The 17354-nt window shown below is 33.5% G+C and overlaps 4 protein-coding genes and 1 pseudogene across 8 annotated transcripts in view; 2 read left to right on the forward strand and 3 right to left on the reverse strand.

Annotated features, from left to right (window-relative positions):
• The window catches only part of LOC129905748 (syntenin-1-like), a 213607-nt gene that overhangs the window by 6569 nt on the left and 189684 nt on the right, over positions 1-17354 (reverse strand). The gene's annotated exons all lie outside the window — the stretch shown is intronic.
• On the forward strand, positions 193-4694 carry LOC129905367 (THAP domain-containing protein 1-like). Its single transcript, XM_055980876.1, has 6 exons — positions 193-323; positions 2915-3097; positions 3168-3195; positions 3283-3486; positions 3551-3791; positions 4160-4694. Exons 1-6 carry the CDS (start codon positions 256-258, stop codon positions 4516-4518), a joined length of 1083 nt encoding a protein of 360 aa, XP_055836851.1. The 5' UTR covers positions 193-255; the 3' UTR covers positions 4519-4694.
• LOC129920267 (serrate RNA effector molecule homolog) lies at positions 3198-9598 on the reverse strand. The gene has a single exon (XM_056001866.1). The coding sequence runs from the start codon at positions 9364-9366 to the stop codon at positions 6631-6633; it is 2736 nt and encodes a 911-aa protein (XP_055857841.1). The 5' UTR covers positions 9367-9598; the 3' UTR covers positions 3198-6630.
• LOC129912524 (putative nuclease HARBI1) lies at positions 10719-11664 on the forward strand (annotated as a pseudogene).
• Positions 12344-17354, reverse strand: part of LOC129917252 (E3 ubiquitin-protein ligase TRIM37-like) — a 39685-nt gene continuing 34674 nt past the window's right edge. For 2 of the 5 annotated variants that reach the window (XM_055998581.1, XM_055997786.1), the window contains exons 9-11: positions 16293-17273; positions 13099-13349; positions 12344-12842 (exon numbers count right to left, since the gene is read on the reverse strand). In XM_055998581.1, the coding sequence (XP_055854556.1) occupies positions 12815-12842; positions 13099-13349; positions 16293-17273 (1260 nt within the window). In that variant the 3' untranslated portion in view covers positions 12344-12814. The remainder of the gene's footprint in view (positions 12843-13098; positions 13350-16292; positions 17274-17354) is intronic. The other 3 variants (XM_055999362.1, XM_056000055.1, XM_056000775.1) reach the window with 3 other exon arrangements.

Raw genomic sequence — 17354 nt, forward strand, 5'->3', positions numbered from 1 at the left:
TGTGTTCTTTTTGTACCACCCTGTACAAAATACATTTAAAACAAATGACTGAACAAACTTTTATTTGTGATTTTTTTTACCTTTTCTCTTTCATCTCTTTCTGACGTTTCTAATGAGACTTTTTGTTTGATATATTTTTTCTAATGATAAAATGATAATTTGTAAAAATAAATCAATTTATTATTAACAAAAAGAAAATATACATACATATATGATATTTCTGATAGTTGATAAATAAACAAATTATAAAAAGAAATGCATTGCTGTATTGATTGGTGCGAAAACCATGTTTATAGAACAAGCAAAAATGTTTCCTTTCATCAGTAAGTTTTTGTTATGATTTAAACACAAAACAATTTTGTTTTAAATAAATTGATGATAAGTTAATCAAATCAAAATAATAATTAGTAATTTTAACTAGATGCCTGTAAGATCTTAAATGAAAATTGCACGAAAGAATAGAAAGATAGGAAGGTATTTTGGTGGGGAAATTATTAACACCTTCGAGAGATGTTTTTTCCTTTTACAAAGCCTCGCTCAGCTTTATTTGTACATATCTACAAAAAAACTTAACTCTAAAAGAATCAACTTATCGGCCATTCCATTTTAACTTAGGATATTATGACGCTTGTTATAAAGTAAATCTTGTTGAAGAAGCAATCTTTTTTCTTGAAACTTGGTGGGTATCAAAATCATGATAAAGTTGATTTTCCAGAAGTTTCACGAAAACTAATTAAATGTAGCTTAATAATTATACACAGAAAAAGACGTTAATGGAGAAGACGAGTACGCGTCATCTCCCTTACCGTCTTTATCTGGCAATCGGCCTTATCACGAATTCCATTCGTTTCGGAAATTTGTTACGATTCCCGAAAAAGCGATCTCAAAATGCTATCATAGTGTCGATTCTGTGATTGTTTTTTTGGGGAACTGTAGCAAATTTCCAATATTATGCGTGATAAGACCGAACAAATTGGGTACGTTTTATTAGTATTTCGTAAAACTTCTAAAACATCAACTTTATAATCAACCCGTGAGACCCACCAGGAAAAAAAATTGCTCCTTCAACGAGATATACTGGAAAAAAGCCTGAATATGTTCTCTCCGTTACTTTAGAATGACCCTTATATCCAAATCATACCTTACAAGACCTTTTTTTAAATTTAGAATTCCATTCAAACAGTTTGTGTCATATGACTTCTCTGGAATTTAAATGCTTAAATGATTTAATTGGACATTAGAGTTTTCCTTCCACGTCTGTAAAATCACAGGTCAAACTTCTAATTTTATTATTCCAAGAAGATCCGAATCCGTTCTGAGATTTAAACTCTTCGTATTCCTTCTTACTCACTTAACTGCACTGTTCTTCAAAACAACATTGCCATTATCAAAAAAGGAAGGAACCTATCCTTTATACCGCTAGGCCATGTAGTGGCACTTCCATCCCAGGATTATATTCCCTCTAGAATTGTATGTGAGGACCGTAGCATTCTGGACAATGACTCTTTACACTTCTACACTGATGGTTCAAAAATCAATGTATAATCTCAGAAAAACTATACTAGTCTTTTCTTTCGTCTACCGGACCATTTCAGCGTGTTCCAAGCTGAAATTTTAGCGATTGACGAAGTTCTATCTTGGCTCAGAGAAAAAGTAATATCGAATAATGATATTCGAAATGTCTCCGACAGCCACGTGCCTGGCTATTAAATCTCTTGTCTCTGTCACTACAAATTCAATCACGGTCCTAGACAGCCAAACATCTCTAAAGGAAATGTCTGAACTGTTCAACATTCACCTCAAATGATTGCCGGGACTCAAACCTCTCGCTACAGGTGGACTTATGCTAAAGCAGGACGCTTTAAAGAAAACCCACCTTAGATGGACTCAGAGTAATACTTGCCTGACAACGAAACAAATATGACCTTGTATAGACAGCCACTTTAACCTTACTTAACCTAACCATCTACACTAGAAACCCATCTTCATCTGAGATCAGTAACTCCAATCATTGAATAATTACAAATAGAAGTGACACCGCAGATTACTCATGCGACTATAAGAGTACCGGAAGATAGATGAACTACAGGTTTGCGCCTCAATTATCATGTATTTTCGAGTTGAGTCTTAACTAATATTTTTTTGAAACCTTCATAAAAGAATTAATAATTATTATTATACATTCCAAAGAGCTTATATTGATATAAGTTTTCGTATTTTGAAAAGTCATATTAGTCTAGAGAACAAGGACGATGCCTTTTACTCCTACTAGCCTAGGTTCGAATACCGGTAAAATTTGAAAATTTTTTTTTTGTGGAGATTTTTTTTTGAGAAATTTAATTAATTTTTATTCTAGTAATGTAAAAAAAAAAAAAAAAATCTCAATTTCTCGTCAGATTCGAACCTGGGCAGGTAAACTTAACAGACATTCACCTTATCATCTAGGCTATGTCCACTTTTTGAAATAGGAAAACTTTTATCTATATGTATAAGCTGTTTAGGATTTGATTTTGGGTTGCTGGATTTGCTTTTGGATTGTTGGCTTTGCTTTTGGATTGTTGGATTTGCTTTTTTAATTCAACGCACGATACTAGCGACTACAATTTTACAGCGGACGTTTCCCTGGGTGTCCACTTCTATTTGTAATTATTCAATGCTCCAATATTCTCATAAATATACATTTTTACCAACATTGAGTACCTAGAGTATACCATAGGGGAATTTTTTTTCACATAAAACTATCAACTAACCATCCCATTCAGGTCAACTTGAGAAGAGACACATACGTTCCATTGACAGCCACTTCCACTATATTCCATATCTAATCTTACGTATTTCTTAGAAATGAAGTTATGACAAATGATAATCAGATAAATATTAGATGAATTTAAATGTAAATATTTTTTTTTTTTAGATTCCCAAAATCTGAATTAATGCAAAAAGAGTGGATGAAAATTGTTAAATTGAACCTTATCCATGAGAAATCACTTGTTTGTTCAAATCACTTCCACGAATCTGATTTTGTCAAAGATCCGAGCAGAAGAAGATTACGTCGTTCAGCAATGCCAATTATTTTGGAACCTTCTACAGAACCTCAGTAAGTGTAAAAAGTTTTGTAATTAAAAAACAACTTTATCCCTCTCTATTTTAAAATTTTTCTTTTTAAGAGTTCAAAATATTTCAAACCTTCCTCTACAACAAAATGAAACAGAGACTGCTGTACAAGCAATTTGCTTACAACCTTCAGAAATAGAAAAACAAAATATTTCTAATCTTCCTGTTCAACAAAATGCAAATATTTTACAAAATGAAACAATTTGTTTACAACCTCCTCCAGAATTTGAAAACCAGGTTGAAAATGATGATATAGAAGATATAGAAGAATTAGAAAACCAGATTGAAAATGAAGATATAGAAGATATCCCATTGTCACCTTTATCAAGTACAGATGGTCTTGATAGTGAGGATTATAGTTATGAAACGGGTGTAAGTTATGTTTACATTAAAAAAAAAAAATTATACTTTATGTCTTTTAAATCTACTTTATTAGGCTAAGATGATGAGTTTAAAAAAAGCACTTTACTCATCCGATGACTCATGTTCATCTTCGGAGTTGACTCCGAATGGAAAATTATTGAAAAAACAACTCAAAAAATTAAGACAATCGGTTTTCAAAAGTAAACGACATTTAAAAACTTTGAATGAAAGGTTTCGTAGGAAACAAAAAAGTATAGCCCGTTTAAATGAGATATTTTTGAACCTAAAAAAACAGGACCATATTGAAGCAACAGGTAAGGTTTATTAAAAACAGATTAATACAATAACACTTAGACTGACCTGGGGTGAAATCGGCTCACACAATAGTTCATAATCAAAATCGGCGATTAAATTATCTTTTTTTTTACTATCAACTATCGAGTTATCCGAGTCCATCCCTGATTTTTCATGGAGTCAAAACAAACCATCTGGGTTTAAATTCAGATTTTCTTTAAATGCTCTGATTGGTTCATTAAACTGAATTTATCTCAGAGCCCCTATAAATTCTGAACTTAAGTTAAGATTCTTTGTTTTGACTGCGGGAATGGATTTGTCCTATTTTTAGTTGGGTTCATATTTGTAAAGAGAATATTAATACAAATTTAATTTACATACTTAATAGCAATGGCAACAGCAATGGCAAGAGATGCAGCCGAAGCAATGGCAAAAGCTGCAGCCGCAGAAATAAAAAAATCTAAATTAAAATCCCCAACAAAAAAATCTAAATCAAAATCCCCAACAAAAAAAAGATCACCCATCAAAGCTAAGAACACAACAACAACAAAAAATTTAAAAAGGAAAAGAGCCGTGAAACCTGCGGAAAATGGAAAGAAACCGAGAAATCGAAAGAAAAAACAAAGTGAAGCCAACACGGTACAAAAAGAGGAAGATCATGCCGCAAGTGTTTTCATACAATCTCAAAACTCGCCGGTTCCGTGGGAAAACAATTTGATTAATCTAATCACGGAAGATGTAGAGTAAATGAATGAGTTGCTATGTAAACTGTTTTATTTTGGTTAATTTGAACTTTTTTTTTTAACATAGAATAATACAACTTTTAAATAAAGCAGCTTAAATTATAAATGAAACCAAGTTTCATAATTTGTTTATTAAATTAATAAATTTATTTGAAAAGTAAATTTCGTTTCCAAAAATAATTGGTTTAGATTTGTTATTTAAATAAAAATGAATAATTCCAGGGGCTCCAGCACGTAACTTGATACAATCGAGTATCGGCAGCACCTAATATGGTTCAATCGAGGGTTCTCAATGGAAAATGCTTGATTGAAATAGGTGCTGCCACTATCGTGTTACTCCATTGTTCAAAGTTACGTGCTGACACCCAATGTTAATAAAATCGATTTCCGTTTGAACGATACATTTTTACATGAATTTTCCTGATTTTCGTGGCAAATAAGTAAGGGCAGTTCATAACCAAAACGGCGCAAAGCTTTTTTAATTTTTTTCGCTGAGTTTTCGTTTCGTTCTGAATAAAAACTCACGTAGAAGTGTGATGGGGAAAAAGGCTTCTAATCATAATTCTTCCATAAATGTTGCTACCTTTTCGCTTTTTCAAAACGCTTTAACAAAAATAAAATTTCACGAAAGGAAGCTCTACTTTCGAACACATTTCACCTATAGTTTTCATTGAGAATAGGGCTTAATTAGTTTCAAATTAGAAATCGAACCTTTTTTTTAAAAAAAAAGAACAATTTAACAATTAGATATTCAAAAAAACTGTATTCCTTTAGATTGAATTATTATTAAATGGATTTTGGAACCTGGGGCCCTTTTATGTGAAACGATTATCCTTGAAACTACTTCTCGTTCAAACGTGATTACGTATTACGATAGTCGTTTTATTTCAACGATTTCTCTATCGTTTTTGTTTAGCTCTAATAATATTGTTACTGAATGCATGTGAGCCTCAAAAAAACTTTTTTGTCGGTTTAGTTTTACCAAACGACTTTCTGTTTTTATTTCTACAATTCGCGTGTTTGCATATCGATTTAATTTATAGAAGAGATTTGTATCAGAAAAAATGCGAAAGAACCGCAGGCTGTTGTGGGATGCCAAATATACAACCTCGGCCAAATGGCACCCAGAGAAATGCTTTGCTGGATATACCTGCTTATTTTCTTTTGCTGCAATTAGTCGTATTGCATGTGATGAAAATCCACTGGTTTTCATCTTGTTTATGCGTTTTTGGGCCAATTTCACTATCTCTGATCATTATTTTTTTAATTATGTCGGAAAGAATGAAACCCCAGACATTAATTATTCCTCTACTGTATTAGAATTGTCTTTCGGAAGAAAATACAGAGTGGAGAGCCCCTGAGTTATCGGCCCTATCGAAATATGCGTTCGATTTCATACGAATCATTCTTCGAGGTGTGCTTCCAACAAGTTAATTCGTATAAAATCACGACAAATTTCCCCTCCGATGGATACCTCGATAGGGCCGTATATCAAGTCTCAGTCCATTTTTTGTATGAATGTACACAAACTGCGATATTGCGTAAGTTAATTTCTTGATTTAATATAGCTTTTTACGGCCTTTAGTCCAAACAAAAATTTGGCGTTTCGTCCCTGTGAAGCTCACTTGGCCTCATCAGTTGACTTATCGTGAGACACCTTGTCAATACGCAAATTTTGTTTATATTCAGTTGTAGTGCTTATTCTTCTACTTTACTGATTTCAGTAGTATGTATATAGAATTTGTATTACAAAACCAATCTTCTTCTTCTTTGGAAACTAATTTTGTCCATGATTTTTCATTACATTTACCTACCATAAGAGTTTTGTTTGTATTCAACTGTCCCAAAGGGCTAAAGGATGCTAAAAAATCCAATAAGTTGTTGCTTTTTCCTTTGCAATATTCTTTGCTATGAACTTCTCCTTGAAAACCCAAAATCAAAAATTTGCTAGGTTACCTCAACAAAGCGCCAATCGTTTTTATCTCCAAACAATATGTCTATTCGCATTCAAGTGTTGTCGAGTGTACCTACTCCATCACATAAAAAAAGGAATAAAAAACCAAAAAAACATAATTTTTGTCTGGCAAATTTTATTCAATCTCATTATTTAATTAATTTAATCAAACATGTCAAAATTTGTTGGTGCATCCAAATCATGATAACCTATTACCCGCCGTGGGTGTTCCAATGGCAATTCCCTCCTTCCCCCACCAAATCCACGTCCACCACCTCGTCCACCCATTATCATTGGCGGTGCATATGTACTATATGGTGGAGCATAAGCTGCTGCCATATAACCACCACCCGCACCTGGCCTAAATCCAGGATGTCCCGCCGACTCTGAATTCGTCCTTCTAACATTACCCGAATGCTCTGGCAATTGTGGTCTCTTCGGATCTTTCAAATAATTATTAAAATATTCAACTTCATTACGTACTTCATCCACCTTATCTCCATGCTTATTGAATATATGTTTTTTAATAAATTCAGGACCTTTGAATTTTTTACCCGACAATGGACACAACCATTTATCTTTAGCTAATTCCTGAGTATTAACTTGAACAAATTTCTCCACCTCAGTTGTTGGATCTTTAAGTCCAAGATTTTTCAATTCTTCTTCTTCAATTTGTGCTGGTTTAGTTAAGAAAGTTTGTAATTTATTTTCAAAATTTTTTATATAATCTTGTATATCATTATTTGTAACTTTATTTTGTGGAGATGGACCACGAGCATGAATAATACCACAACGATTTGGCATTTCATCTTCATACGGGTATTCACAATGATTATAAAAATCAACAGAATGTACAATACGTAAGTAAAGAATTAATTTATCTAAAACAGATATTATTTGTGAATCTCTTTCGATTGTTTCACCTTCGGAAGAATCTTTATTATCAGCTGCGATACCAAGAAGTTCATCTTCTTCAGCTGATGCTTCTTCAATTAGAAAATCTGTAATATTTTGTAAAACTGGATTATTTGTTTTAAATCCATATGAAGACGATGTCGAATCTTTGCCAGTTTCGACATTCTCATCATCTTTCTTTTGTTCTTCATCCCATAAATTAAATTTCTCATCTAAATTTAATGCAATTTTAGCACATAATTTAATGTCACTTCGGACAATTGTGCTATGGGCAGTTATTCCATTAACTGGTCTAACTCTACGACTCAAATCACGATTGACAATAGCTCCTATTTCGCAATCTCTCAATCGAGTGTTATTAAGATTCCAACAAATCTCTTTGATATTAACATCTCGCTTAAATGTCACCCATCCTCGTCGGAACCATCGACGTTCAGCTAAAGGATCTGCGATAGCGACACGCAAGAATCCCGCAAAACGCTGACAAATAGCTTCAATCTCAGCTTTTGTGATAGTTGGAGCGAGATTTCTTAAAAATATCGAGCTTGTACGATGTAAAGCCTGAAGTTGTATTGTAGGTTTCTCCTTATCCAAATCAATTGTCTCCGTAGTATCATCAATTTCGATTTTAGGAATGGTATCTTTGATTTTATCATCTGGAATTGGATCGGAGTTGTCTTCTTGGTTAACTTCATTCTTCTTCTCATCAGAATCTGTTGTTGTTGTTTTTTTAGCCTCCTCGGGAACGACGGCAGATGGCTTTTCACTCTCCTCTGCTTCATTTACAAGTTCGGTTTTAACTTCAGTTTCTTCTAATTCTTCCGAACGACGATCGTCGTTTTCTTCTTCAGCAGGTTTTTCTTTATCTTTTGTCGAACTATCTGGCTTCGGATGATCAGCATCGACTTCTTCGTCAGAATTCGAAGATGATGAGTTACTAGATTGTGAACGTGACCTTTTTCGCTTATTGTCAGTTTTGAATTTCGATTCACTGACCATTGGATCTTGGGTATCATCTTCATCCCAATTTTCTTCATCTTCATTATTTGTCGAAGCCTCTCGACGTGGGGAGACTCTTTTCGGTGAGCTAGAGACTTCGACTTTTGGGGTAATTTCTTTAGGACGATTGTCATTATTTGACGAGACTACTTCGGTTATCTTTTCAGGATATTTAATCTCTGGAAGAGGTTCATCTAAGACTTTTAAGTCTTCGTCGGTACCCCCTTCTAACTTAATAACAACAGTATCAAGCAAACGCAATAATTGATCAGTTTGAGAAGAATCTAATGTAACCTTAGAAACTGTACCATTTTCTAATAATTCATAGAAAACAGCAGCTCGCCGTTTCAAAAATGATCTTTGTTCTAATTTGCGTTTAATCGATTCAGTTGGATGGTATTTATTTTTAAACCATTCTTCATCTTTGTGTGTTACAAAGAATTCATTCAATTGCTGTCTCTTAAAATCTAATTTATATTCCCCATATTTACGAAGTACATCAGAATCAGATATACCATCTTCTTGAGTATCAAGAAATTGTTTAAGTGTTAACATTGCTGGTTGAGTTTGTAAATCATTTAGAGACATTCCAATTTCACCTCCACCCCCTCCACGAGGATGGGAATTGGAAGGCAAATGATAAGCATGCATTGCATGATTGGGATAATGATCATGACCCCAATTATGTAATAAATATTGATCATATCCACCGTAACGTGAATTTTGTCGAATGTCCTCGCCCCAATCGGGTCGGATTCTTTTGGCAGGAGGCAGTTCTCGACCGGGGGAGAATTTTTCTCTAGGTCCTCGGTAGTCACGGTAATCGGGTCGTGTTCGACCACTTCGGAAGGGATTTCTATCTGACCATTCCTCACGTCGCCGGTCGTCGATTCGACGTTCGGAGCGGTAACTTTCGCCGGAACTTCGTTCACCGCGAAATTTATCGCGTCGCTTGCGGTCATATTCGTCATCGGAATCTGCCATTTTTTTTTTTTTAGTTTTTTTTTCCAGTCAAGAGAGGATTTACTTTCACTTATTTTTTTGTTCTATAAGAAATTAGTAAATATTAGCAGGTACCTACCAATGGTTTTTTTTTTTGTCTTGAAATATATATGATCTAAATAATTTTCAAGACAAAAAAAAATAAATATATTTTAGTTGGAAGTGAAGTGGAGTGAATTTTATCTACTTTTTCTCGTAATTTTTTTTTTTGGCTTTAGCCATAGATAAATAAATATAGAGATTTCAAACATAAGCTGTCAAATGAGTTTTTTCCACCATACTGCACATGTTTCAGCATGGTGAGTTTCTATGTTTGCTTTTACATGCTGACTTACCACGGATTTACACCTAGTAAATTGGACGAAATAAAATACAGCAGAACTACCATGTAAACGAGAAATAGAATAGAATAGAGAATCTTCAAAATGAGGTTGAATATTTTTACCAAATACTCGATGTAGAAAATTTTCCTTTTTATCTTTTCCTATTTTCTTGTTATTTTGCACTTACGTAAACGGAAAAAAGTCCGTTTCATGCAGTCTTGAAGCGATTTTGTACATGGTTTCAACTCCGTGTAAACATGAGTTGTGGTGAAATGAGTTTCGTTGGTCTTCGATACCATTGAGCCTTTTATGCATTTATCTTTGTCGTTTCTCTTTCTTGTTTAAGCCGAGTATATACTACTTATTAGTGCTACCCCCTACTACAATTGTAGCTTTTTGTAAAACAGGGTTTGCAAATTAATACATCTTCGGAAATGAAGTGTTTTTTATAATACGTAATGAATAATATTGCAAAATTTATAAAAAAAACACTTAGGGCGATTTTGTTCACTGGAAGTTGAAAATAACTTGGGGGTTCTTATTGTCAACTTGAGAATTCTGTTTTGTTCACTCAAAGTTGGAGTTTTCAACTTTCGGTTTTAAACTCGAGAGTTTACCAAACTTTTGAAAAAATGGGAAGTTTACAAAAGTAAAAATTTTTCTTTTCTTTCTAGCGCTATTTTTTTTTTTTTTTTTTTTTTTTTTGAAAAAACTAATAAAATTGTTTTTTTAAATCAAAAAATAAGCTTTCTGCATCATTATTTTTAATTTTGTGGATGGAAAAACTGTCACAAAATGAGTTTGAAAATTTTAACTTTTTGCAAAAAGTGGCCGTTGTAGTTATACCTTTATTTTTGGGAAAATTCAGCATATTCATCTTCAAGCAGCGAAGATGAAAAAAGTCTGCAAATTGAAAGACGGGAATATAAAATGTTCCAACGTATTCAATTAAACACGTGGGATGACCGTGACTTTTTGCATAGTTTCCGTCTCTCAAAACGGACGAGAATGATGGTGCTAGAAGAAATAAAGGATTCCTTGCCGTGTGATGAAAGGAGGTAAAATTTCCTCGTTTTGGTTGAAGTGTGTAAGTGAAATATTTTTCATTTTTCTAAAAAGATTCGCGCGAATTACGACCTATCACGCAATTGCTAATCGTATTAAGGTATTATGCGCTCCGATCTTTTCAACTAACAATTGAGGATTTTGCAGGGGTTTGCATTACAAGTGTACACGTTGTGTTGAAACGTGTGTCCAGAGCTCTTGCCGAGCTTTGCCCACGGTATATTCATATGCCCAAACGCAAAACGAATTTTTTGCAGTGGCAAAGTTCCCTCCAACAATTGGTGCAATAGATTGCACACATATACGGATTCAGTCGCCAGGTGGAACTGATGCAGAAAATTTTAGAAACCAAAAAGGATGGTTCTCCTTAAACGTCCAGACGGTGTCCGCAGCTAATTCAAAAATTAACGATATCGTTGCTCGGTACCAGGTACAGCTTATGCTCTTTAAAAATTATATTTCGTAAGGATAATCAAATCATCATTATTTTCTTTTGAAAGGGGTCTGCTCATGATCAGCGAATTTTCAACATGTCGAGTCTAAAGAAACAGTTTGAAGACGGAGAGTTCGAGCATTTTATCCTTGTTGGAGACTCACGCTATACAAATACCAGTTTTCTTGCAACACCATTTCTCAATGTCACAAATGCAGTAGAAAATTTGTATAACGAATCACAAATTCGAACTCGCAATTGTGTGGAACGTTCATATGCTGTTTGGAAAAGGCGGTTTCCAGTTTTAGCAACTGGATTGAGGTGAGGCTTGAAACTGTTCAATCAGTAATAGTGGCTTGTGCCGTTCTCCATAACATTGTCATTGACCAAAACGAATCGCAACCGTCACCGGAAATGTCTGATTCTGCTAATATTATGTTGGCCGCTACAGATGGGTAGGGTATTCTGCTCCGAATTAAGGTCTTGTAAAATGTAAACAACTCAGTACTGAACTAAGTTACCAAAATAAAACGTCTTTATTTGGGCCTTAATGTCCCAACAAATGATAGTGTAATTATTTAATAAGTCTCTGATAAAAAAGCAGACAAAATATATTTCTTTGGTCGCAACAACAATCCGCAATGAAATTGCTATCGTTAATCCATGGGAAAGTAAAACGATAAAGGCGAAAGCGATACAATAGCCTTGTTTTATTGGTACCACAGTACTTAGGTGAGTACTAAGTTATTTACAAAAACAAACGAAATTTTTTATTTATTATTATTATACTTTGTTGTTTAAGAGTAAAAACTGTATAAGTTTAGACAATCGTTTGAAGCGTTAACCGTGCAAAATTTTACTGAGGTAAGTACGGAGAAAATATTATCCGTTACCATTTTTCACGGTTGTTCTGATTTCCATTGGAATTCTATTTTCAAATTTTAGCTGCTTCGAATCCCGTATTCGAACACACCGGAGAGCATAACAATCGCCAGGAAAAGAAGAAAAAACAACTCAGATCTTTTGCGAGGTCCATAATATTTAGAACAAAGAAAACATTTTTTTACATTTTTTTAAATTTCAAAAGTTTTTTTTATTTAGAGCAAAAAGTGTATCACAAAAAAAAGGAAACAAAAAATTAAGTTCATTCTACAACAATTCATTTATATACTATAATAAGTTTGTAATTTAAAAACAAAAAATAAATATCATTTTGTAAAAATTTGTTTGACACGAGTCATCACTAGAACCGATAATTCAAAATCAAAAATTTGTATGCTTAAGGGCGAAACATCTAATATAAATACGTTTATGAATTAATCTAGGTACAGCTAGAACAAGAGTGTTAGCAAATATGTATTTTTTTTCTCATTTTTAGTTTTTTGTAGATCATTTTTTTTTCTACATACATATATTATATATTTTTTCATTTAATAAAAGAGAGAAGCAAAAAAGCAGCTCTTATTTTAAAAAACATGAATATTTCTATCCTAAATTTAAAATGTATATAATGTAGATAAATTATGTTTTTTTTTTTCTTGTCGACAGTGTGTAGTAGGGTAATTTTGCTCAAAAATTATAAAATTTGTCTATTTAAACGAGCTTGTCTTTAGGACGAATTTGGTCTTTCGGCGATCCTGTAAAATATATAAAAGACAATAAAAATAAGAATATTTCTCATATCATTAATTAAGTATTTTTTAAAGTTGAAAATGTTTTTTTTTTTAACTAACAGCAGTTGGCAAAAAATATACAAATACTACCCAAATATTCAACATAAAAGCATGCAATTTAACAAAATATTAAACATAAAATATTAAGAAAATTACAAAAATATTTACTTTGAATAGGAAATTAAAAATTGAATTTTTTTTTTAAATAAAACAAACATGCCTCTCTTTGCGTTTTGAAGCAGTAACTGATCGGCTAACAATACCGTTGTTTTCGTTTCTTGCAGTCGTAGTAGTTGTGACGACGACATTAACGCCACCTATTGGTGCTGCAGTCGTCATCGATGGATCGGTAGATGACTCTAATGTTGATTCTAAAGTTATTGAAGGAGTCAAATTTAGACCTGTAATACTGATAAGGCGTTCGTCATCTGCGTCATCATCTTCTTCGCTCGCAGCATTCGTTTGAGGAACCTTTGATGTCAACCATTTTTTAGGGTTTGATGGTTATCAAACAGAGATTTTGTTCATATTATGTAGATAATTGGCACAATTCGGAAGAACACATAGCACACATGTAGGGGAATCGGGAGAGACATCATTTTTTACATTAAACATTGAACAACTATTATTTTTTTTTTATTAAAGTTTTGTATAATAACAAAAATTTTATTTCGAATGAAGGGTTAGTGAAATAGTGAGAGATGGTGATTAATTAGGATTGAGGATTGATAGTCGCGTGCAGTAAGTTGATGATTGATAGATGATGAGTGTAAATATTTGCAAACAAGAGTGAATTGAAATAAATTAAATGATGTATAAGGATGATGACAAAGTAACTTCGAGCTATGAGGAGCAAATTCATCCAAAAGCTATCTAAACTAAATTGTAAAAGCAAAGGCAAAGTTGGTCAAAAGCAACATTTTTCTGTTTTAGATTTGGCGCTTAAGTACTCATTTTAACTAATATTACAGGATATGAAAACATTTGCACAGTAACTTTTTATGATTGCGGTCACTGTAAAGTGGGGCCTTTCACTCCTGCTAGACTGCCTTACATTAATTTACATGTCTAAAACTATTAAAATATGGACGAAGAAATACGGCTTAAACGGATTATTGAGATGTTTTTGGATTATAAAGCAGAATGCCCCAAAAAAACCAGCACCGATTAAAATGAGACCTATGTGGCTTGAAAGGGAATCAATCGTACATAACAAATATGAAACTTTTTTTTCAAAAAACCATCCCCGGAACTTGCTATAACGATTTGTAAATTCAAATTATAAAGTGTTTTTTCATGCAAAACTGTTTACAGGGAAGTCAGATTGTCTTAATTTTAGTTCGATGAGATCCAGAATCGAAAAAAAACCTTCAGATGATAAGATAAGATTATTTTTTAAATGCCCCTGTTTGCTTGCTTTTATGCAAAATGCATAATTATGATGGACTAAGGATCCACAGCCATTATGTAGATCTGGGTGATAACATAAAATAATTGCTATCTTGGACGGGTCTTTGATTTGGATTGAAGGTTTTACTATGAAAGCCACGCTTTGAGGTCATATGCATTTGTTTGATGAGATGCTTCAGCTATTCAGTAAACAACTTGTTCCAAATGGGAAAAGTTGCGGAAACCACAAAAATCGGACTTCTTGGGGACGCCCTAGAACATAGATGAAACTTTTAATTTATATGAATAAAAAGGTGCTACACTTAAAATAGGTATGATTACGGTGACCATATTTCTAGGAGCAAAACCCGGGACAGATAAAAATTCGTTGGATCGTTTTAAAAATATCGATTTTTCAAAAAAAAAAAAAAATTGATTTTTGATTAATGACTTTTCGTAGTCATTCCTTAGATTTCTTTAACGATTTTAATGGAACATTTTCGTTGAAATCATTTAAATCGTTTACAAGGAAGTCAGAAATGAAGAAAACGGTTTTATAATAGGTACTGTTAATAACTTTTTTTTTAAATCAAAATCGTGGTAGCTAGTTTTTAACATTTTAATTTTTATTTAAATCGATTTTGAAGTTGTGTAATCTTTAATTCAACTTTTAACATGCCATTAAAAGTTTTAAAACTTTGCTAGGTTCTTAACTCTTCTATATGTTGTTCATTATTCGAAAAAAAAAATTTTCTTGGCGTAACTTTTCAAGCTGGAACTAAATAATTGAGGAAAAATCTTAAATCTTATCCGGAAAATTAGAAAAACTTTTATTTTAAAACCACTACTGTTTTCTTGTTTTCCTTACAAAGTAATTAACCATAGAAAACGGTTCCTTTTTGAACTTTCACTTAACTTTTTTCTGAATACACAGTTATTAAATACAGTCACACAAAAAAAAAATCGGACCTGGGAGTGAGACCATTATATTCACCCCTGTTCTGATTTTCGCTCCGAATTGAATTCGTTACGAAATTGATTTTCTCACAGATTTAAAAATGGTGTAACAAATTCGAAACGAAATGAAAACGTCAAAAAATAAGGAAGAGCAACACCATAGTATTTTAGAACACCACAATTCGCAAGAATTAAACACGAATAGAATAGAAATGTGGAAGACTGCTTTTTTAAAAACGAAAGTATTGCTTTCGTAAACGAAACTCAGAAGAGGGGTGTATGGTTATGATTTTTGTTCGGTGAAACCGAATTCGAAGTTCATTTCATAGAGAAGAAAAGAACATTTCAACAATTACAAAAGGACATAGAAATCTTTGGACCAGAATGGATAATAATAATTTTTCGAAAGTTACTAAGGGTCATTGCTAATAATAAATATTTCTGCAAGCAATACCCAAAAGATTGAGGTTTCTAGGAAGTATGGAATTTAATTCGGCTCCAGCCCGGAAAAACGAGTGAAGAGCTAGGGATTAAGCTGGCTCTTTAATAGTTTTAAATGAATAATTCATCTTATATTCTCTCATTTAACCAATTAAGGAATATCATTTAATCGAACTAGTACAAAAATTAGAATACCGGATAAGAATCGGAGTTAAACGAAGAGATAAAATGTCTAAACTTAAAATGAAGCGAAGAATATACTATTACCAAAAACAATGCATACAAACATTCCACATGATTTTCTGTTATATGCAGCATCACCGGATAACGAACTCCACCATCCACATGCAGATTAACACCTTTTTTATTTTATAAACAACATCAAACATCGAAAACAACCAAAAATTAATGAATGAAATGTGCGCTAACAGAAAATTTTTAAAAAAATGTGAAAACCTAAAAAAACAAGCCACAAACTCATCGTTCTTTCTACAAACAAAACAATTGTTTATAGAAAAGTTTAAATAAATAAAAGACAATTTATCTTTTAACATAAAACAAAAAGAAAAATGGGGGTATAAAGTAAAAAATAAATAAGTTAAAAAAATGAAATAATGAAAAACCAACCTCATTGTAGACCATCGGAGGAGCACGTGTCTGCCGAAAATATCGATCCAATAATTCCTCATCTCCGACCTCTAGATCACATTTTTCACCCCTGCCTGCAGCGGTTTGTGCGTTGACATTGTTGCTCTTTAATTCTTTGTCCAGCAAAAGTTTCGAGCTTCGTGGCAAGCCTCGAAATGAAAGACTTGTTGGCGTCTGATGATTACTGCGAGCTGATGAGGTGCTTGGAGTATTCCTTTGGTAGTTAAAGGATTGATATAGCGGTGATGCTCCAGGCGAAGATGTCGTTGTTGCTCCAAAATTATTAAGGAAAGCATTCGTTTGTGAAGTTGAAGCTCTTGGGTTAGAATGTGATGGCAACGAACGAGCAGATCCATTTCGAACTTCACCAAGCGAAGAGGAAGCTTGAGGTTCGTATGTTGGCAGTGTGTTGAAAAACGAATCAGTCCAAATGTTGACTGCTTTGTTCCAGTCGTCAGTCTGTGTGGCGTTAGAAGATGGCACTTTGGTTATAGTTGAAGTTCTGTGGTTTTTTTGTGCATTGTTGGACTGGGCCCTTAGATTGGTGTTATTCTTGGGCCAGCGTGGCGATGACACAGGGCTATTGTCACGTGGTGATTCACCAGGTTTAAGACGTTGTACCCGTCCGACAGGTGTGACCAGTGGATAGAGATCACCAGACGGAAAGAGATCGGTCCACTCAAACTTCGACTTACCAGCCTTTTGCGATGACTTTGTCTGGGAACGGGAAGGACGGCCATTAGATGTGCTCGCTACAACTGCATCAACATCTAGAGATCTAGGTTCGTTGCGGGACAAATGTATCTGGTTGAAAAATTCGGGAAGGTCTCCATCGCCATTGGGTGTTGTATTCAAATGTGGCTTGGATGGCTTCACGGTTGGGACATTGATCTGTGTACGGGATGCATCCGGCGATAAGTGAATCGTTTTTAACAAGCGATCCAATCGCGAATATGCATTCTGATGTGGTGGATTATACACGGTTGATGCAGGTTGTGTGAGGTGGTGGTAGTGGTAATGGTGGTTTTTTTTTTGTACATT

This window comes from Episyrphus balteatus, chromosome 1, assembly GCF_945859705.1.
Source record: "Episyrphus balteatus chromosome 1, idEpiBalt1.1, whole genome shotgun sequence".
Taxonomy (NCBI): Eukaryota; Metazoa; Arthropoda; class Insecta; order Diptera; family Syrphidae; genus Episyrphus; species Episyrphus balteatus.